Genomic DNA, 22,177 nt, shown 5'->3' on the forward strand with positions numbered 1-22,177 from the left:
TTGTCAAACGTATATGTTTAATGGATGTGTATATGTTTCAATATGTGTGTGTGTGTGTATATATATATATATATATATATATATATATATATATATATATATATATATTAAAAAAAAAAGGAATGTTTCACAAAAAATAATTTTTTTATATATATATATATATATATATATATATATATATATATATATATATATATAATTAAAAAAAAAAGGAATGTTTCACAAAAAATAATTTTTTTATATATATATATATATATATATATATATATATATATATATATATATATATAAAAATTTGTGTGAAACCTTCCTTTTTTTTTTTTAAAGGGCATCTATCAGCAGATTTGTACCTATGACACTGGCTGACCGGTTACATGTGCACTTGGCAGCTGAAGACATCCGTGTTGGTCCCATGTACATATGTGTCCGCATTACTGAGAAATATGATGTTTTAATATATGCAAATGAGCCTCTAGGAGCAACAGGGGTGTTGCTGTTACACCTAGAGGCTCTGTTCTCTCTGCAACTGCTGTGCCCTCTCTACTTTGACAGGGCCAGGCAGTGAAAAGGTCATCATGCTTGGCCCTGTCAATCAAAATGTACAGGGCGCAGCAGCTGAAGAGAGAGCGGAGTCTCTCCAATTTCACATGAGTGTATTCAGCCAGTGAAACGTGCCGTGTGTGACAGCAGTAGTTCCCCATCTGAACGCTGCTCCTGTGACACGAACTCATGGCATTATGATGACTTACAATGCTGTGGGTTCCGGCCTGACTGTGGCTGTACTGAATTGTACTGACAGCATTATAGGAGTACAATTCCCTACAGCGGAGGTTGGACCGGAACCCACAGCATGCCGTGAGCTTGTGTCACAGGAGCAGCATTCAGTATGGGAAATACCGCTGTCGCATGGAGCTTATTTCACAGACCGTTGTGTGTTTTGCAGTCCACAAATTGCGGATATGCAAAATTCGGATGGCATCTGTGTGCATTCCGCAATTTGCGGAACGGCACGGACAACCAGTAATATAACTGCCTATTCTTGTCTGCAAAAACTGCGGCTCGGCTGCGGACCGAAACAACGGCCGTCTGCATGAGGCCTAAATATGCTTGTGTGAAATTGGCCTAAAAAAGTCACAAAAACTATGTAGAGGAAGCCGGATTTGCCGCTGTGAAGTTGCGTGCAGCAAATACAGTGCTTTTTTTTTTTTTTAACCAGGATAGTGGATGAGACATCAAGAAATATCATCCACACAAAGTGAAAAAAATCTGCAGCGTAAATTCACCTTTAGGCTATGTTCACACAGAGAAATAGTATATTTCACAACGTAAAATGAGCGTTTAGCACAGTGTAATACATAGTCAAGGCCCTAATAAACCGCTTTGCCTTAGGCCTCCTGCACACGACCGTTGTGTGCGTCCGTGGTTCCGTGTTCCGTTTTTTTTCACGGACCCATTGACTTTCAATGGGTCCGTGGAAAAATCGGAAAATGCACCGTTTGGCAGCCGCATCCGTGATCCGTGTTTCCTGGCCGTGAAAAAAATATGACCTGTCCTATTTTTTTCACGGTCAATGGTTCGCGGACCCATTCAAGTCAATGGGTCCGTGAAAAATCACGGATGCACACAAGATTGTTGTCCGTGTCTGTTATCCGTGTCCGTTTTTTCCTATCATTTCAATGGCAAACTTGACTTAGATTTAGATTTTTTTTTTTTTTCATTTTTCATGTCCGTGGATCCTCCAAAAATCAAGGAAGACCCACGGACGAAAAAACGATCACGGACCTACGGACCCCGTTTTTGCGGACCTTAAAAAAAAAAACGGTAGTGTGCAGGAGGCCTTTGTGCGTTCTGAGGATAGGTCATCAGTATTGTCTCGCTGTTCACCCAGCATGCCCTCAGGTTTAGGGTGCATTCACGTGTTTTGCGGACCGTAAACCGCAGATCTGCAAAAAAATGAGCACCAGCCTTGTGCATCCCGCATTTTCCCCTTTCTCAGGTCCCGCACTGTGTTGAAAATACCTATTCTTGTCTGCAAAACGGACAAGAATTGGACATGTTCTATCTTTTTTGCAGGGCCGCAGAAAGGACATACAGATGCGGTGTGCTATCCTCCTCTTTTGTTGCCCCCATTGAAATGAATGGATCCGCATCCGATCTGCAACAAAACTACAGTTGTGTGAATGGAGTTTTAGAGAATATAGTAGTGCAATAACTGGTCCTACTACTACACCTACTCATTTAGTATTACTGCTTCTACCCTCCTCCTATCTTAGTCACACCTGTTACAGTAGCAGCAGTATCATTAGCACTTTTGTAGTAGTGTGACTACAGTACTTAGTACTACAGGTTCATCCATAATAAAGGTTAAAAAAAAAAAAAAAAAATGACACTTGCAAGTTCCCTGTTACGCGGATCTCCGTGCTGTGATGTAATGTGGACATGTCATACCCTTCAGTGTCCACAAGAGTGCGCCAGTGCAGCTGATAATTTATAAGTGGCAGCGGTGTGAGAAGCTGAGGTTTCCCATAAGTACACATTCATTTAAAAAGCCTCTGAGTTTTGGCAAGGCCTCCTCTAATTATCCATATATCTCATTGCAAAGTCTTATTTACTTTGTAGATTATAGACGGACGCTGGTAAATGACAGCTGGTACAGTAGCTGCTGGTTAGACCGGAAACCCTCCTGGAAATGTCTTTTATACACAGGTTTACCCACACGTGGGTGTATTACTGCAGTGATAATGTGGACAGTATGGCTGCCAGCAGCAGTCCAGGGACATGCTGTACCTCCTGATGGGGCATATGGAAGCTTCTTTGTATGAATTTTAATGGGATGCTCCTTTGTAGGTTACATCATGGAAAAAAAGATCCGTTATATGGTGCTGTATGGAGCTGTTCAGGCTGAAATGGAAATTTTTGTAACCCCTGTGATTGAAATTTAGAACATGGCGGGTGGGTTCTGTCATCTATCAGTCCATACTGGGGGTTACTAACTTCCCACCACGTCTTCTCTGCCTATGGCCGCCACCAGCAGCGGAGACCTTCTGTTCTTTGGTTTGTTCTCTGGAGGGATGACCACAAATCTCGCTTAATAGTGGGCATGCTTTGTTGCATTACATGTGTAACTGTGGGAGAGATTCGTCAAAATCGGTGTAAAGAAAAACTGCCTTAGTTGCCTATAGCAACCAATCAGATCCCACCTTTCATTTTCCAAAAGAGCTTTGAAAAATGAAAGGGGGAATCTGATTGGTTGCTATGGGCAACTAAGCCAGTTCTACTTTACACAATTTTTGATACCCCCCTTCCCCGTCTGTATAAATAAAATGTATATCTGAGAATGCAATGAAATTGAGCATAGTCCCTTATAGCAGCTCCTCCAGCAGACTTTCAACAGCAGCTTTGGATGTGAATGGAGTATATATGTTAGGTCGTCACTGAAGAGCTTTATGAAGGAAGTAAAACAAATAACTTGTACGCTTACCTAACATTATATGAAAATTTCTAACTAAACACAGTGTGAAATGATGTTTAAAAGTTTTACCTTGTGTCCCATTATATTAGTGACATCCACTGGCTAAGTAATTGGTATCCTGTCCCTTTAAGAGTGACAGATGGGCAGTTTGCTGCCCTATCCCTGTGTGTGTGTGCTGGCAAAGGCATATGGTGTCTGTCGGTGTCACCCCTGGCAGCCCCGTTTCTGTTGTCAACGTTGTGTTTGTTTTATTGTTGATCTCTTCTTGTGTTCACGATGGGCTGGTATCTTTACCATAGCTCAGAGACGGGCAAATCTCCATAATTTCCCACGATGGGTGCGTTTTTGACAACAAGTTTGTTTGTTTCCAATAACAACTGGCAGAATTGTGAATGCAGCTCTGGAGCATAATACAGGCTGATCAGTGCATGAACGGCACATGAAGCGGTGGCATGAGCGATGGTGCACTGGGGCATTTAGTGGGTGAGTATCTTTTTTTTTCTTTGTTATACAAGTTCCTTTGCCAGTTTTTAGAACCTCACAAACATTCCCTTAATTTTTTTTTTAGGTAGATTATATATAATAACGTAGTGGTCATGCTCTGTAATAAAATACCCCCACCCCCTTCCCATGTAAAAACTCTGCAGAATGGAGATTAATCAGTAGTGTTATTGTATGCCCTAGAGAGACATTTCCTAGTGGGCCGATGCCCAGGGGGCCACCTAACCCCTCTTTACGGCTGCCGGTCGGGTACATAATTATCTGATGTTCTCAACGTTAATTAATGCCTGGAGCACCTGTGGCCTCATGTCCCCTTCTACATGTAGTAGAGTTGAATGCTGCGGCGGAGGCAGCAGTATTCTGTGCTGCACTGTTGTATTTTGTTCTTCTGGGGCGGTATATTGTGCTGCACTGTGGTATTTGGTTCTGCTGGGGCAGTATTTTGTGCTGCGCTGTGGTATTATTTGGTTCTGCTGGGGCGGTATATTGTGCTGTGCTGTGGTATTTGGTTCTGCTGGGGCGGTATATTGTGCTGCACTGTGGTATTTGGTTCTTCTAGGGCAGTATTTTGTGCTGCGCTGTGGTATTATTTGGTTCTGCTGGGGCGGTATATTGTGCTGTGCTGTGGTATTTGGTTCTGCTGGGGCAGTATTCTGTGCTGCGGTATTATTTGGTTCTGCTGGGGCAGTATATTGTGCTGCGCTGTGGTATTTGGTTCTGCTGGGGCAGTATTCTGTGCTGCGCTGCGGTATTTGGTTCTGCTGGGGCAGTATTCTGTGCTGCGCTGTGGTATTTGGTACTGCTGGGGCAGTATTCTGTGCTGCGCTGTGGTATTTGGTTCTGCTGGGGCAGTATTCTGTGCTGCGCTGTGGTATTTGGTTCTGCTGGGGCAGTATATTGTGCTGCGCTGTGGTATTTGGTTCTGCTGGGGCAGTATTCTGTGCTGCGCTGTGGTATTTGGTTCTGCTGGGGCAGTATTCTGTGCTGCGCTGTGGTATTTGGTTCTGCTGGGGCAGTATTCTGTGCTGCGCTGTGGTATTTGGTTCTGCTGGGGCAGTATTCTGTGCTGCGCTGTGGTATTTGGTTCTGCTGGGGCAGTATTCTGTGCTGCGCTGTGGTATTTGGTTCTGCTGGGGCAGTATATTGTAATGCACTGTGGTATTTGGTTCTTCTAGGGCAGTATTTTGTGCTGCGCTGTGGTATTATTTGGTTCTGCTGGGGCGGTATATTGTGCTGTGCTGTGGTATTTGGTTCTGCTGGGGCAGTATTCTGTGCTGCGGTATTATTTGGTTCTGCTGGGGCAGTATATTGTGCTGCGCTGTGGTATTTGGTTCTGCTGGGGTGGTATTTTGTGCTGCGCTGTGGTATTTGGTTCTGCTGGGGCAGTATTCTGTGCTGCGCTGTGGTATTTGGTTCTGCTGGGGCAGTATTCTGTGCTGCGCTGTGGTATTTGGTTCTGCTGGGGCAGTATATTGTAATGCACTGTGGTATTTGGTTCTTCTAGGGCAGTATTTTGTGCTGCGCTGTGGTATTATTTGGTTCTGCTGGGGCAGTATTCTGTGCTGCGGTATTATTTGGTTCTGCTGGGGCAGTATATTGTGCTGCGCTGTGGTATTTGGTTCTGCTGAGGTGGTATTTTGTGCTGCGCTGTGGTATTTGGTTCTGCTGGGGCAGTATTCTGTGCTGCGCTGTGGTATTTGGTTCTGCTGGGGCAGTATTCTGTGCTGCGCTGTGGTATTTGGTTCTGCTGGGGCAGTATTTTGTGGTGCGCTGCGGTATTTGGTTCTGCTGGGGCAGTATTCTGTGCTGCGCTGTGGTATTTGGTTCTGCTGGGGCAGTATTCTGTGCTGCGCTGTGGTATTTGGTTCTGCTGGGGCAGTATTCTGTGCTGCGCTGTGGTATTTGGTTCTGCTGGGGCAGTATTCTGTGCTGCGCTGTGGTATTTGGTTCTGCTGGGGCAGTATTCTGTGGTATTTGGTTCTGCTGGGGCAGTATTCTGTGGTATTTGGTTCTGCTGGGGCAGTATTCTGTGCTGCGCTGTGGTATTTGGTTCTGCTGGGGCAGTATTCTGTGCTGCGCTGTGGTATTTGGTTCTGCTGGGGCAGTATTCTGTGCTGCGCTGTGGTATTTGGTTCTTCTGGGGCAGTATTTTGTGCTGCGCTGCGGTATTTGGTTCTGCTGGGGCAGTATTCTGTGCTGCGCTGCGGTATTTGGTTCTGCTGGGGCAGTATTCTGTGCTGCGCTGTGGTATTTGGTTCTGCTGGGGCAGTATTCTGTGCTGCGCTGTGGTATTTGGTTCTGCTGGGGCAGTATTCTGTGCTGCGCTGTGGTATTTGGTTCTTCTGGGGCAGTATTCTGTGCTGCGCTGTGGTATTTGGTTCTGCTGGGGCAGTATTCTGTGCTGCGCTGTGGTATTTGGTTCTGCTGGGGCAGTATTCTGTGCTGCGCTGTGGTATTTGGTTCTGCTGGGGCAGTATTCTGTGGTATTTGGTTCTGCTGGGGCAGTATTCTGTGCTGCGCTGTGGTATTTGGTTCTGCTGGGGCAGTATTCTGTGCTGCGCTGTGGTATTTGGTTCTGCTGGGGCAGTATTCTGTGCTGCGCTGTGGTATTTGGTTCTGCTGGGGCAGTATTCTGTGCTGCGCTGTGGTATTTGGTTCTGCTGGGGCAGTATTCTGTGGTATTTGGTTCTGCTGGGGCAGTATTCTGTGGTATTTGGTTCTGCTGGGGCAGTATTCTGTGCTGCGCTGTGGTATTTGGTTCTGCTGGGGCAGTATTCTGTGCTGCGCTGTGGTATTTGGTTCTGCTGGGGCAGTATTCTGTGCTGCGCTGTGGTATTTGGTTCTTCTGGGGCAGTATTTTGTGCTGCGCTGCGGTATTTGGTTCTGCTGGGGCAGTATTCTGTGCTGCGCTGCGGTATTTGGTTCTGCTGGGGCAGTATTCTGTGCTGCGCTGTGGTATTTGGTTCTGCTGGGGCAGTATTCTGTGCTGCGCTGTGGTATTTGGTTCTGCTGGGGCAGTATTCTGTGCTGCGCTGTGGTATTTGGTTCTGCTGGGGCAGTATTCTGTGCTGCGCTGTGGTATTTGGTTCTGCTGGGGCAGTATTCTGTGCTGCGCTGTGGTATTTGGTTCTGCTGGGGCAGTATTCTGTGCTGCGCTGTGGTATTTGGTTCTGCTGGGGCAGTATTCTGTGGTATTTGGTTCTGCTGGGGCAGTATTCTGTGGTATTGATGGCCCCGCCTACTCTAGCTACAAGATGACAAAATGGAGCCAAATTTATCCAAGCAGCTGGTGTAATATCCTCTGTTTTCGGTGGACTCTGCTTTTGTCTGACCCCAGAGATTTTCTGATCGTATTGTTTTCTTTGTAAAATGTGAGAATGTCGACAATTTAATTTCACAGCAGCTTTTTACCTAAACTTTGAAGGAAGATGTGAAGGACTTCTGAGCTGTGATTTATAGCCTCCCTGACTCGGGAACGTCACGGATTTCCTGGATGCAGTCGAGTCCCGGAGGCCGGTCGCCGGTCCGTATTACCGATGTACGGCCTCGGTGCAATATTCTTTATTTCTTAAGATATCTGTCGACTGCAAAGAAGAGCATGGGGTAAAAAAACAAATCAGTCACCAAACTTGTTACAAGAACATCTGTCAGCAGTTTTGTCCCTATGACACTGGCTGACCTGTTACATGTGCACTTGGCAGCTGACGGCATCTGTGTTGGTCCCATGTTCATATGTGCCCGCACTGCTGAGAACTATGATGTTTTACTATATGCAAATGAGCCTCTAGGAGCAACGGGGGCGTTACTGTTACACCTAGAGGCTCAGCTCTCTCTGCAACTCATGCCCTCTGTAATTTGATTGACAGGGCCAGACAGTGAAAACCTCATCATACCTGACCCTGTCAAAGTGCAGAGGGTGCGGCAGTTACAGAGAGAGCAGAGCCTCCAGGTGTAACGGCAACGCCCCCGTTGCTCCTAGAGACGCATTTAAATATATTTAAAGGATTCTGTCAGAGTGATTTTTAACATTAAGCGGCCAACTGTTTCACCTTAAGTATGTTAGAAATATACCTGTGTCTGACCTATAAATTCCGTTTTTTTCCCCCACCTTTAAAAAACAATTGTTATTTATGCTAATTACCTGTGAAAAGAGCCCACGGGGCTGTCCTAGCGGTTAGTGGAGCCCAGCTGCACCTCTCCTCATCCTTCCCTCCCAGCTCCTCTGACGTCATGCAGACCCTGCGCTGTAATCTCGTGCAGGCGCAGCAAGATGTCACTTGAGCGCCCGTGCGGTCTGCGATCCCTCTGCTGGCTTTAGCTTCATTTAACATACTGCGCATGTGCCAGCTGTATGTGCAGTTCAGATGCCTTCAGCTGCCAAACGCGCATGCGGCAGGTCAGCCAGTTTCATGGGTAAAAATCTGCCTTTAAAGGGATGTCTGGTTTAGAAAACCCATTTTTATTTTCTCTATTATGGAATTCAGTATATTTATCTCAGAGTAGAGTGGTTACAAAGATCGTCTTTCACTCTGGAGGACCAGTCCTGTTCTACCTTACACCCACAGCGTATCGATCTGAACGGTCACCGTGTAATGCTTAATTTCTCCTGTGGTGGCGCTGCAGGGAAAATGAATGCTTACTGCCAGGTTTCCTCAGTTGATCAGCTTTATCAAGGGACACTACTAACAGTAGAAATGTATCCAATTCGGTGCACCCCTGTACCTCTTTTACCTGGAAAACCAGCATCTAAATAATTTAAAAATATTTTTCAGTGAACAGTACCTGTCACCTATCCTGACATTCCTGTTTTAATAGCTTCATGCATTCCCCATGTAATAACCGTTCTGGAGCCTCTATTCTTATGGCTCTGTGTTGTGCCATTCCTTTATTATTCCTTCTAGAACAGCGGTTCTCAACCTAGGGGTCGCGACCCCTTTGGGGGTCGATCGTCCCTTTCCGGGGGGTCGCCTGAGGCTTCCTATTGTGGGTCGCCCGCACAACGGCAGCGGCCCCTTATCCTCGCGCACAGGAAGTGATGTCCTATCACTGCCTGTGCTTGAAGGAGCCTGACGTCTGGACGGTTAAGTCGGGCCGCCTGTCTGCTGAGGTCCGAGTTTTTTCGTTAATGACACCGCCGCTGAGCACCACTGCCACCAATGATTTAATTGAGCCTGGCTAATTTTATTTTAATTATTTGGCTGAGCAAGGCTTAATTTATTTGGGGGGACATGAAGCACCGCTGATTTATTTATTTGGGGGACCCTGAGCACTTCTAATTTATTTGGGGGACCCTGAGCACCATTGATTTATTTATTTGGGGGGGGACCTGAAGCACCGCTGATTTATTTATTTGGGGGACCCTGAGCACTTCTGATTTATTTATTTGGGGGACCCTGAGCACTTCTGATTTATTTATTTGGGGGGAAGTTGAAGCACCACTGATTTATACACCATGCTTCAATACAAAATTTCATTGATTTGTAATTAGAAATAAATATTTGACAATATATAACATTTTGTCTTTGTGATTAATTACTCTGCTTTAATTATGTTCAATTTGTAGCAATAAAAATACATCCTGCATATCAGATATTTACATTACAATTCATAACGGTAGCAAAATTAGTTGACGTAGCAAGGAAAAAAATTTAATGGTTGGGGGTCACCACAACATGAGGAACTGTATTAAGGGGTCACGGCTTTAGAAAGGTTGAGAACCACTGTTCTAGAAGATTGAGTGAATTGCTAGCAGTCTGCAGTAAGGGTACAGAGGGGAGGTAACCAGTTGGGGGCGTGTACCTGCACAGTCTGAAAATCGCAGCACTGATTGGATAGAGTGAGACTGTGCAGGTACACGCCCCCAACTGGTTACCTCCCCTCTGTACCCTTACTGCAGACTGCTAGCAATTCACTCAATCTTCTAGAAGGAATAATAAAGAAATGGCACAACATACAGACATAAGAATAGATGCTCCAGAATAGTTATTACATGGGAAATGCATGAAGCTATTAAAACAGGCTGGTCAGGAGTGGTGACAGGTCCTCCTTAACCACCTCCGGACCGCCTAACGCAGGATCGCGTTCCGGAGGTGGCAGCCCTGCGCAGAGTCACGCATATATGCGTCATCTCGCGATGGCCGAGATTTCCTGTGAACGCGCGCACACAGGCGCGCGCGCTCACAGGAACGGAAGGTAAGAGAGTTGATCTCCAGCCTGCCAGCGGCGATCGTTCGCTGGCAGGCTGGAGATGTGTTTTTTTTAACCCCTAACAGGTATATTAGACGCTGTTTTGATAACAGCGTCTAATATACCTGCTACCTGGTCCTCTGGTGGTCCCATTTGTTTGGATCGACCACCAGAGGACACAGGTAGCTCAGTAAAGTCCCACCAAGCACCACTACACTACACTACACCCCCCCCCCCGTCACTTATTAACCCCTTATTAGCCCCTGATCACCCCATATAGACTCCCTGATCACCCCCCTGTCATTGATCACCCCCCTGTCATTGATTACCCCCCTGTAGAGCTCCATTCAGATGTCCGCATGATTTTTACGGATCCACTGATAGATGGATCGGATCCGCAAAACGCATCCGGACGTCTGAATGAAGCCTTACAGGGGCGTGATCAATGACTGTGGTTATCACCCCATATAGACTCCCTGATCACCCCCCTGTCATTGATTACACCCCTGTCATTGATCAACCCCCTGTAAAGCTCCATTTAGACGTCCGCATGATTTTTACGGATCCACTGATAGATGGATCGGATCCGCAAAACGCATCCGGACGTCTGAATGAAGCCTTACAGGGGCGTGATCAATGACTGTGGTGATCACCCTATATAGACTCCCTGATCACCCCCCTGTAAAGCTCCATTCAGATGTCCGCATGATTTTTACGGATGCACTGATAGATGGATCCGATCCGCAAAACGCATCCGGACGTCTGAATGAAGCCTTACAGGGGCATGATCAATGACTGTGGTGATCACCCCATATAGACTCCCTGATTACCCCCCTGTCATTGATTACCCCCCTGTCATTGATTACCCCCCTGTAAAGCTCCATTCAGACGTCCGCATGATTTTTACGGATCCACTGATAGATGGATCGGATCCGCAAAACGCATCCGGACGTCTGAATGAAGCCTTACAGGGGCGTGATCAATGACTGTGGTGATCACCCCATATAGACTCCCTGATCACCCCCCTCTCATTGATCACCCCCCTGTCATTGATCACCCCTCTGTAAGGCTCCATTCAGATATTTTTTTGGCCCAAGTTAGCGGAATTTTTTTTTTTTTTTCTTGCAAAGTCTCATATTCCACTAACTTGTGTCAAAAAATAAAATCTCACATGAACTCACCATACCCCTCACGGAATCCAAATGCGTAAAATTTTTTAGACATTTATATTCCAGACTTCTTCTCACGCTTTAGGGCCCCTAGAATGCCAGGGCAGTATAAATACCCCACATGTGACCCCATTTCGGAAAGAAGACACCCCCAGGTATTCCGTGAGGGGCATATTGAGTCCATGAAAGATTGAAATTTTTGTCCCAAGTTAGCGGAACGGGAGACTTTGTGAGAAAAAAATAAAAAATATCAATTTCCGCTAACTTGTGCCAAAAAAAAAAAAATTCTATGAACTCGCCATGCCCCTCATTGAATACCTTGGGGTGTCTTCTTTCCAAAATGGGGTCACATGTGGGGTATTTATACTGCCCTGGCATTCTAGGGGCCCCAAAGCGTGAGAAGAAGTCTGGTATCCAAATGTCTAAAAATGCCCTCCTAAAAGGAATTTGGGCACCTTTGCGCATCTAGGCTGCAAAAAAGTGTCACACATCTGGTATCGCCGTACTCAGGCGAAGTTGGGGAATGTGTTTTGGGGTGTCATTTTACATATACCCATGCTGGGTGAGAGAAATATCTTGGTCAAATGCCAACTTTGTATAAAAAAATGGGAAAAGTTGTCTTTTGCCAAGATATTTCTCTCACCCAGCATGGGTATATGTAAAATGACACCCCAAAACACATTCCCCAACTTCTCCTGAATACGGCGATACCACATGTGTGACACTTTTTTGCAGCCTAGGTGGGCAAAGGGGCCCATATTCCAAAGAGCACCTTTAGGATTTCACAGGTCATTTACCTACTTACCACACATTAGGGCCCCTGGAAAATGCCAGGGCAGTATAACTACCCCACAAGTGACCCCATTTTGGAAAGAAGACACCCCAAGGTATTCCGTGAGGGGCATGGCGAGTTCCTAGAATTTTTTATTTTTTGTCACAAGTTAGTGGAAAATGCTTATTTTTTTATTTATTTTTTTTTTCATACAAAGTCTCATATTCCACTAACTTGTGACAAAAAATAAAAAGTTCCATGAACTCACTATGCCCATCAGCGAATACCTTGGGGTCTCTTCTTTCCAAAATGGGGTCACTTGTGGGGTAGTTATACTGCCCTGGCATTCTAGGGGCCCAAATGTGTGGTAAGGAGTTTGAAATCAAATTCTGTAAAAAATGACCTGTGAAATCCGAAAGGTGCTCTTTTGAATATGGGCCCCTTTGCCCACCTAGGCTGCAAAAAAGTGTCACACATCTGGTATCTCCGTAATCGGGAGAAGTTGGGGAATGTGTTTTGGGGTGTCATTTTACATATACCCATGCTGGGTGAGAGAAATATCTTGGCAAAAGACAACTTTTCCCATTTTTTTTATACAAAGTTGGCATTTGACCAAGATATTTATCTCACCCAGCATGGGTATATGTAAAAAGACACCCCAAAACACATTCCTCAACTTCTCCTGAATACAGAGATACCAGATGTGTGACACTTTTTTGCAGCCTAGGTGGGCAAAGGGGCCCACATTCCAAAGAGCACCTTTCGGATTTCACAGGTCATTTACCTACTTACCACACATTTGGGCCCCTAGAATGCCAGGGCAGTATAACTACCCCACAAGTGACCCCATTTTGGAAAGAAGAGACCCCAAGGTATTCGCTGATGGGCATAGTGAGTTCATGGAAGTTTTTATTTTTTGTCACAAGTTTGTGGAATATGAGACTTTGTATGAAAAAAAAAAATAAAAAAAAAAATCATCATTTTCCACTAACTTGTGACAAAAAATAAAAAATTGTAGGAACTCGCCATGCCCCTCACGGAATACCTTGGGGTGTCTTCTTTCCAAAATGGGGTCACTTGTGGGGTAGTTATACTGCCCTGGTATTCTAGGGGCCCAAATGTGTGGTAAGGAGTTTGAAATCAAATTCAGGAAAAAATGAGGAGTGAAATCCGAAAGGTGCTCTTTGGAATATGGGCCCCTTTGCCCACCTAGGCTGCAAAAAAGTGTCACACATCTGGTATCCCCGTACTCAGGAGAAGTTGAGGAATGTGTTTTGGGGTGTCTTTTTACATATACCCATGCTGGGTGAGATAAATATATTGGTCAAATGACAACTTTGTATAAAAAAATGGGAAAAGTTGTCTTTTGCCAAGATATTTCTCTCACCCAGCATGGGTATATATAAAATGACACCCCAAAACACATTCCCCACCTTCTCCTGAGTACGGAGATACCAGATGTGTGACACTTTTTTGCAGCCTAGGTGGGCAAAGGGGCCCATATTCCAAAGAGCACCTTTCGGATTTCACAGGTCATTTTTTACAGAATTTGATTTCAAACTCCTTACCACACATTTGGGCCCCTAGAATGCCAGGGCAGTATAACTACCCCACAAGTGACCCCATTTTGGAAAGAAGAGACCCCAAGGTATTCGCTGATGGGCATAGTGAGTTCATAGAACTTTTTATTTTTTGTCACAAGTTAGTGGAATATGAGACTTTGTAAGAAAAAAAAATAAATAAAAAAAAATAATAATTTTCCGCTAACTTGTGACAAAAAATAAAAAGTTCTATGAACTCACTATGCCCATCAGCGAATACCTTAGGGTGTGTACTTTCAGAAATGGGGTCATTTGTGGGGTGTTTGTACTGTCTGGGCATTGTAGAACCTCAGGAAACATGACAGGTGCTCAGAAAGTCAGAGCTGCTTCAAAAAGCGGAAATTCACATTTTTGTACCATAGTTTGTAAACGCTATAACTTTTACCCAAACCATTTTTTTTTTACCCAAACATTTTTTTTTTATCAAAGACATGTAGAACTATAAATTTAGAGCAAAATTTCTATATGGATGTCGTTTTTTTTGCAAAATTTTACAACTGAAAGTGAAAAATGTCATTTTTTTGCCAAAAAAATCGTTAAATTTCGATTAATAACAAAAAAAGTAAAAATGTCAGCAGCAATGAAATACCACCAAATGAAAGCTCTATTAGTGAGAAGAAAAGGAGGTAAAATTCATTTGGGTGGTAAGTTGCATGACCGAGCAATAAACGGTGAAAGTAGTGTAGGTCAGAAGTGTAAAAAGTGGCCTGGTCTTTCAGGGTGTTTAAGCACTGGGGGCTGAGGTGGTTAAGGGAACCTGTCACCTGGTTTGGTGTTATCATGTGCATTTCACAGGTTAAGTAGAGAGCACACCTCGCTGCACATCGAGCGCATGCACAGCCACAGATTAGTGTTGGTCGAGCACCAAAGTGCTCGTATGCTCGAGTAGACCACTTTGGGATGCTCGGTTGCTCTACAGAGCACCCGAGCACAATGGAAGTCAATGGGAGAACCCGATTCTGTCACCTCTTTGTCCGCAATATACCTTTCCCATATCGGAGTGGTTTTATGGAGTATATCACTGAAGTAGTAGTAAATGTACCCTTTTAAAACGTCACTTTTAATATAAAGGTTAAAATAAGACCCACCAAGGTATAACAAATAAATATATGAATAAATAAAGTAGGTGATAGGAATATTGGGACAGATAACCCACTGGAAATTCAAGTAAAGTAATAGGAGGCAAAATAACTGAACGGTTACCGCTATGCGGTTACTCGCGATACCATAGATCAAAGGTGGGATGGGATGGGATGGAAAATGATGCGTCCAGAGTTTGATCACCAATTCTTGATAGATGTCAAATGATGGTTAATCAAAATAACCCAGCAAAAACGGAAAGGTACGTGAGATTCTCAATAGATACTGGGACATTATCAAAATGGACCCAGATCTGAGAGAGATTCTTACGGATCGTCCCGCACTTTCCTATAGAAAAGGTAGATCTCTAAGAGATCACCTTATACGTAGCCAGTATTCACTCCCTAAACAGCAGGGTACCTGGTTGGCTACCAAGATTTGTGGTATGTTTAGGTGTAGTGGCTGCATTGCTTGTCCATATGTTGATAGGACCAAGAATTTTATGAGTGTGGTCACACAGAAGGAATTTGATATTTGGGAATTTGCCAACTGCAAAACATCAGGTGTGGTTTATCTGTGTAGCTGCACTTGGCCGCTTCAATATGTAGGGAAGACATCACAGGAATTACGGAGGAGAATTGGGGAACACCTCAGCGACATTAGAAGGATACCCCTATCTCACGACACGTACATGAAGCACATAATGGCAATCCTAAATCGCTCAAATTCTGTGTAATCGAAAAGGTGCGTCCATCCCCCAGAGGGGGCGAGATATACAAGATAAAATCATTTTACAAAAAGAATCGGCATGGACTTTTAGACTCAAGTCTATGAGTAAGGGACCTCAATGAATCCATATCTTATACCTGTTTTTTGTGACAACCTGATCTATTGTGTGTTTACTGTATACTTTTTGTCCATTTGGATTTATTTGATCCGATGATCTAATTTCCACCTGTATTTATCTATTGTGGTCAAGGATAATCTTTGTTTGGGGTATCATATATTTTTGGCCTTTATCTGTTTTTGGCCATGAAGTTCCCAGACATGCACATCCTTTTACCCACATTCTTAGGCCATTTCTAACAATTGATTTATCATTTTTCTTGTTATTATATATTACCCCGAACCGCTTTGTTATCTTGTGGACATTGTATGTATTGTTTGGTTGCCATGGTGCGGGGACGCAGGTAGCAGGTTCACCCCGCATCCATTCATACTTTTTGCAGCTAGCTCCCCAGATAGCGCGAGACCCGTGATTACGGGTTTCACTGAGTCCTCGCGCATGCGCCTTGTTTCCCGGGATTCTCGTGAGAACTTGGGCGTCTACCATGATGTCATGCGGTCGACTTCTGACACGCGCATGCGCAGTTACAACATGAAGACGATGTCACATCAGGTGAGTGGGTATTTAAACTGATGGCGGTAATCTATGCACGCCGCTGGTCATCACATTGGCCACTATCGCCACAGCCATTGTGCTATTTAATTTCTCCCCTGATAAACCTTCGTATTGAAGCTGGGGAAACGCGTCGGGAGATTTTGAATATGGGACTTCCACTGGACTTCCTGACCATCGTTTACTAGGCATCACCATATTGGGATATTTCAGGCAGGGACTCCAATTCTAGGGGCTACGTTTTATAAGTGGGATAGTTCTCCTTCCCTGGGGTGCTGCCCTGCTTTAGGTAGGGATAGTATAGGCTGCTGTCCCTGCATAGGTACTGGCAGCCCTGATTGGATAGTGTCAGACTGTGCAGAGACCCCCCCCAACTGGTGACACCCAGTTGGACCTTCACAGCAAACTGCTGACAATTCATTTATAAACTTCAAGTAGGAATAATAGAGGAACTCTCCTACCCTACCATGTGATTCAGTGATTATGTTGAACACATTCTTACTTGGCCAGCACTGCGCTCCCCAGTGTAATTAGGTTGTGGGCACTTCTTGAATCACGTGCCGTACATTCAGCACTTGATCCTAGCTCAGTTAGAACCCGACGTACACAGGTGTTGCGCCTGTGCAGTGCGACAGTGCTGGCGCAACCCACTTGCACTGGGTTGTAACTGGGCTAGGATCACATGACGCAACCTAAGCACAGAGAACGCATCGCTGGCCGGTAGGAATGTTTTCAACATTGGGGATAGACCATTTAAAAAAATGTTTAAAAAAAATAAATAAAATTTGGATAGCCCCTTTAAGACTTTGTCGTACCATTCCTCTATTATTCCTACTAGAAGTTTATAAATGAAGTTTCCTATGGAGGTCAGGGGGGTTCCCTGCACAGTCTGACACTATCCAATCAGTGCTGCTAGTGGCGGTCTGTGTAGGGACACCCCTACCTCCTGGTAACACCCAGCTGGACCTTTGTTGCAGACTGCTGGCCATTCATTTATAAACTACTAGTAGGAATAATAGGGGAATGGTACTACATAGTCATAAGATTTGATGCTTCACAATTGTTTTTACATGGGGGATGCAAGTAGTTACTAAGTCAGACAGGGATTAGTATACAATTTGCAGCTAGTCCCACCACTGAGATTGCAGCAGAATTAGAGGAGTAGAGGAAGGGGTCCCTCTCTGTGATTGTCCGCTGTCCTTTTTACCTCTGCCCTCTATAAATACACTGTGGAGCTGCTGTAAATGTAACCTGAGCAGTTGCAGAACCAGGTATGTGTGGGTGTGTAAAGTGCTCGGCCCGTCCCCCCATGACTATTGTCAGCTCCATGCCCTTCCCTGTTGACACAGCAACTGGGACTGAAGCACAGCTGCTCCCTCGCTCGCCCCTACACCCTCGCTGGAGCCTCCTGGCAGCAAAGCAAATCACATTTAAAATGTTACTACCAAATGGATTATTTTGCTAAAAACTTGGCCATGCCGACCCACGAGAAGTAGTCTCGCCTGACTCTCAAGACCCCGACATCTGGTGGAGTTTGCTCCACCATGGCTGCTCCTCCTCTACTGCTCCTAGTTGACAGGTGAGTTTCAAAAGGAAAAGGAAAAAAAAAATAATTGCAAAATGTTTTTGATTTTGATTTTATTTTTTTAATCTTCAATAATTTCATTTTGCTAACTCTTTGTAACTTTTTACAAATTAATTAGATTAGAACATCTGAAGGTCTTTAGTTATGAACATGTAATGTAATTTTTCATTCTTTATGTAAAAAAAAATATGAAAACACATCTATTTTACACGTGTGTCTTTACAGCTGATCATATGGATGTCTTGGCATGTTCGTAACAGGTCAGCTGTAGCACTTAGGAACCGATATTGGGATTTTTTGCAGGTTTTTGTAGTATTATGTGTTCTTTGTGTGCTTTTTGCTTTATCGCTCTCGTATGAAACTCCTACATAATGATCCGCCTAAAGCTTGCACAATCCTATGTGGGGAAGTTCACTTCTCCTCAAGCAGAAGTTCAAACCTGTCAGCAGTAATCACTGGCAAGGTTTACTCTCGGTCAAAGCCTTGGCCCTTCTGTAAGGGGGCGAGCTGGGGGAGAAGTGGCACAAGTTCAAGTTGCTGCTATAAAGGGCATTGCTTTATATAGGTTGCATCTGAATGTATAGGAATTTAATTTCCCCATGGATGAGACTGGGCAGGGAAAGGAAGCATTGACCTGTAAGTTTATGCTGACTTGATGCCAGCCTTGCCCTGTGATTAGATTATGTGACTTTTTTTAAAGGGGCTGTCGCTAGATAGAAGTTTGTAGTGAAAATATTGAGCACTGACCGTTGGTCCTCCTGCCATAGAGCTGAAAGATGGCTTACGTTTTATGCTTAAAGAACACACCAGGTAAATAAATGTGTGCACTGTATGAGGTCTAGTGCAGGATCTGAGGGGGCGGAGCATGACACAGGATTCTGTTGTGCCCACCCCCCCTTCAGACTCTGCACTAGGCACAATACAGTGTATATCAGTTTAACAGGAGTGTTCCTTTAAAGCAGTTTTTAGGGACTCTTATATTGATGACCTCTCAGGATAGGCCATCAATATCTGATTGTAGGGGTACCACTCCTGGCACAACTGTTGATCAGCAGGCTCCCACAGTCCCGGCCACCAGAGAGGCCGGCCTTTTTTCCTGTAGTGTGCAAGCACGACCACCGCTGTTGGATTGCAGGGTGGTCGTAACCGTGGAAATGAGCAGTGTATAACGTGATATGAACAATCACAATAAATTAGTAAGTGCCTTTTAGTGTATTAACTTTCTCTACATGCTAAATGCCATTTACTGAAGTGAGCAACCCCTTTAAGTACTGTCTCTTTTGAAGGGTTATTCCCAGCTGGGCAGCTATGGCTTCTATGCCAAAAAAGGCTGATGGGTGCAGGTCCCACACCACCATTAGTGGTGAAAATGCTTCTAGCTTCATCAGTTAGAAAACATGTCGATCTACATCTCGGCTCGTTTTGTGGTGCATCTGCAATGTGTGAACTAGGTCTCAATGTGCAGACTGGTTAAAGGATCTCTCAGCAGATTTGCACCTATGACATTGGCTGACCTGTTACATGTGCACTTGTTTTATATATGCAAATGAGCCTCTGGGAGCAACGGGGGCGTTGCCATTACACCTAGAGGCTCTTCTTTTTCTGCAACTGCCGCGTCCTCTCCACTTTGATTCACAGGGCCAGGCAGTGAAAAGTCATCCATCTGCCATAAAAATAAGTTAGTTTGCGATGGGTAACCATGTGCCCAGTTGTTGTCAGTAGTTCCTGTGCTGCGCTCTGCCTGCTCCCCTAATAAATCATTAATCGGCCTGATTACATAAACATTTCACGAGCGTCGAAGGGGCAAACTTCATTTCTGCCTGCGCTGGAAAGGTGACACAGTTCAGTAGTTTTACGGATTAGACTTTTACCCCATGTGCTCACAGACCCCAGTGCACACAATTAATGTTGGCAGAGTAGATGTACTAAGGTATAAATCAGGCTCAGACTGGCCCACAGGGGAACATAGAGTCCCCTTGGTGAGCCCCTGTGTAAGGGTGGGCCCCCAGTCCTGCACCCCTTGTACAAGTAGACCGTAATACATACAGATGGACAGCATACAGCATCTCCACCAGTCAGTGCCATAAGAACTGCCCAGGCCATTACTATAAGTGCATTAGGCGGCTGAGACGACTTCTAGGCACAGAGGCCGGCCATGTTTCCCCAGGGACCTACTTTCCAGAGGTCACATGTACCCCCTCACAGTAGTTATGCCCAGATATGTGCCCCCTTCACAGAAAGAAAGAAACTGTAAATACTCACCTAGTTCCTCCGCTGATCATCACCGCTCACCCCGGTGAGGATACGCCCCACATCGCTCTGCTGGGCTGTTTAGGGCCTGCACCCCTTCTCCTATAAAGCCCATCCGTTGGATGTCTGACGCCATCCTGCTGCTGTGGAGCGCCGGCAGCTGAGCTGAATGGTGAAGTGGGGAGTGGATGCCTCCCTGCTTCACCATTACAGGCAACTGTCTCTGCATCCTGTGGACGCTCAGTGGGACGTACCTCAGCCGTTCTGGGACCACGGGACAGCCACTGACATCTGGGACTGTCCCGCCGGATCTGGTATGCAGGGATGCCCAACCTGCAGCCCTCCCAGCATGCCTGGACAGCCTACAGCTATTAGGGCATGTTGGTAGTTGTAGTTTTGCAACAGTTGGAGGACCGCAGTTTAAGCACCCCTGAACTAAGGGGATCCCCATAATCTGTCCTCTTGCGACGCCTTCTTGCCGCTGTGCGAGCATTCATTTCAGGCAAGAACCAGCCAACAGGACGCTGACTGAGCCTACAGGACAGGACGGTATGAGGTACAGGCAGTGGGCTACTACTGAAGAAAATGCATTCGCCACAGTTATAGGGATTTGCAAATTGGTGTTGGGTAATATTTGCATCTAGCTATACAGTGGACCCCAAGAATGTATTTTACTAGTAAGCCCTAGATACCTCAGTTCGACACTGGTGAAGATCGAAATCGGCCCCTCATTATTGTGCAGGCCTTTGCCACCCACAACAGCAGGCCTGGCGTGGATTGGTTGCATGCGTCCTTTCATGTGGGCACATGGTACTCCCGTTCTCATAATTAATGTGGTTGCAGTGGTCAGCGATCAGCCTTTATCATGTGGACAGTAGATAAGTTATCATGGCACAAGCCCTTTTAACGAGAAAAAAAAAACTCTTAAAGGGGTTGTGCAAGAATGGTGGTGTTTCAGGCACCCTCCGCCCTCCATTCTGCCGCACCTGCAAAGGGAAGATGAACTTACCTTCTTCCCAGTGCCGGCTCTCCGCTCCTTCTCCTTCAGGCCTGCAATGCTCCTCTGGGCTCCGGCGACATCCATCTGGTTTGCTATCGCTACAGCCAAACAATAGCCACGGTGGTGTCCGGCTACCCTTGCATCATGACACATGGTCGCAAGGGGATCCAGACACCGCCGCAGCCTGTGATTGGCTTTGGCGATGTCAAACTGGATGTTGACATCGCTGGAGCCCAGAGGAGCATCGCAGGCCTGGAGGAGAAGGAGCGGGGAGCCGGCGCTGGGAAGCAGGTAAGTTGATATCGGTTTTTACTACATGCGGTGATTGGCTGCAGCAGTGACATGTCCCCGTGTCTAAACGTCAGCCCTGAACTAGGAAGCAGAGAGCGATGGTTCGGGAGCGGTGGAAATCCATGAGGGCAGTAGAATTTTATTTAATTTTTTTGTAATAAAAGATTTTTTTTTTTTTTTTTGGGGAATTCCTCTTTAAGCCCTGCTTGCGCTCAGTGGCTGACACCTGCTGTAGCTGGCTGTGAGTAGAAGAGTGATACCTGAACGCAGACTGTTTCCATACACACGGCTTGTTTGAGCACTTGGCTTGGGAGATTACTCGCTCTTTGCTGAACTTGAGTAGGTGACCCGAGATTTGGTGTTTACTCTTCTTTTGGTTTCTAAAGAGCATGCTTCCACGTAGAGGAGGCGATTGTGGAAATACTGGTGATGAAACGCACATCCTAGCACAAGACTTATGTTGTATCTGGCCTGTGGCAGAGCGTAGGGCGATGATGGGAGGCTTGAAAGGGTGAATGAAAACCTCCTTTAATGGCGATCGGTCAGATCTGTCGCCCAACTTTTACTAAAACAAATTGGAACACGTTCGAGGGAACATTTCAATTATAATCCATCAATGACCTGAGTGTTTTGGTCCTAAAGAACTAGAGGCTTTTTGTAGATTTTGTGGATGTGGTGGTTTTAATAATTTCTTCATTTTAATGTTTTTTTTTTTTTCTATTATATCTTTATTATAGGTAAAGTGCACAAAATCTCCCCATTTATAAGTTTACTTTTGTTTATCAAACTGGTATAAAGTAGAACTGGCTTAGTTGCCCATAGCAACCAATCAGATTCCACCTTTCATTTTCCAAAGGAGCTGTGAAAATGA

At 45.2% G+C, this 22,177-nt stretch overlaps 1 protein-coding gene across 4 annotated transcripts in view; it reads left to right on the top strand.

Annotated features, from left to right (window-relative positions):
* TBC1D14 (TBC1 domain family member 14) overlaps positions 1-22,177 on the top strand; it is an 89,464-nt gene that overhangs the window by 22,359 nt on the left and 44,928 nt on the right. The window contains exon 1 of one of the 4 annotated variants that reach the window (XM_040419130.1): positions 17,536-17,759. The exons of the other annotated variants lie outside the window; for them this stretch is intronic. Coding sequence (XP_040275064.1) covers positions 17,725-17,759 — 35 coding nt within the window. The 5' untranslated portion in view covers positions 17,536-17,724. Of the gene's footprint in view, positions 1-17,535; positions 17,760-22,177 lie in introns of those variants that run through there. 4 annotated transcript variants of the gene reach the window in all.

This window comes from Bufo bufo, chromosome 2 (assembly GCF_905171765.1).
Source record: "Bufo bufo chromosome 2, aBufBuf1.1, whole genome shotgun sequence".
In the NCBI taxonomy this organism is placed as follows: domain Eukaryota; kingdom Metazoa; phylum Chordata; class Amphibia; order Anura; family Bufonidae; genus Bufo; species Bufo bufo.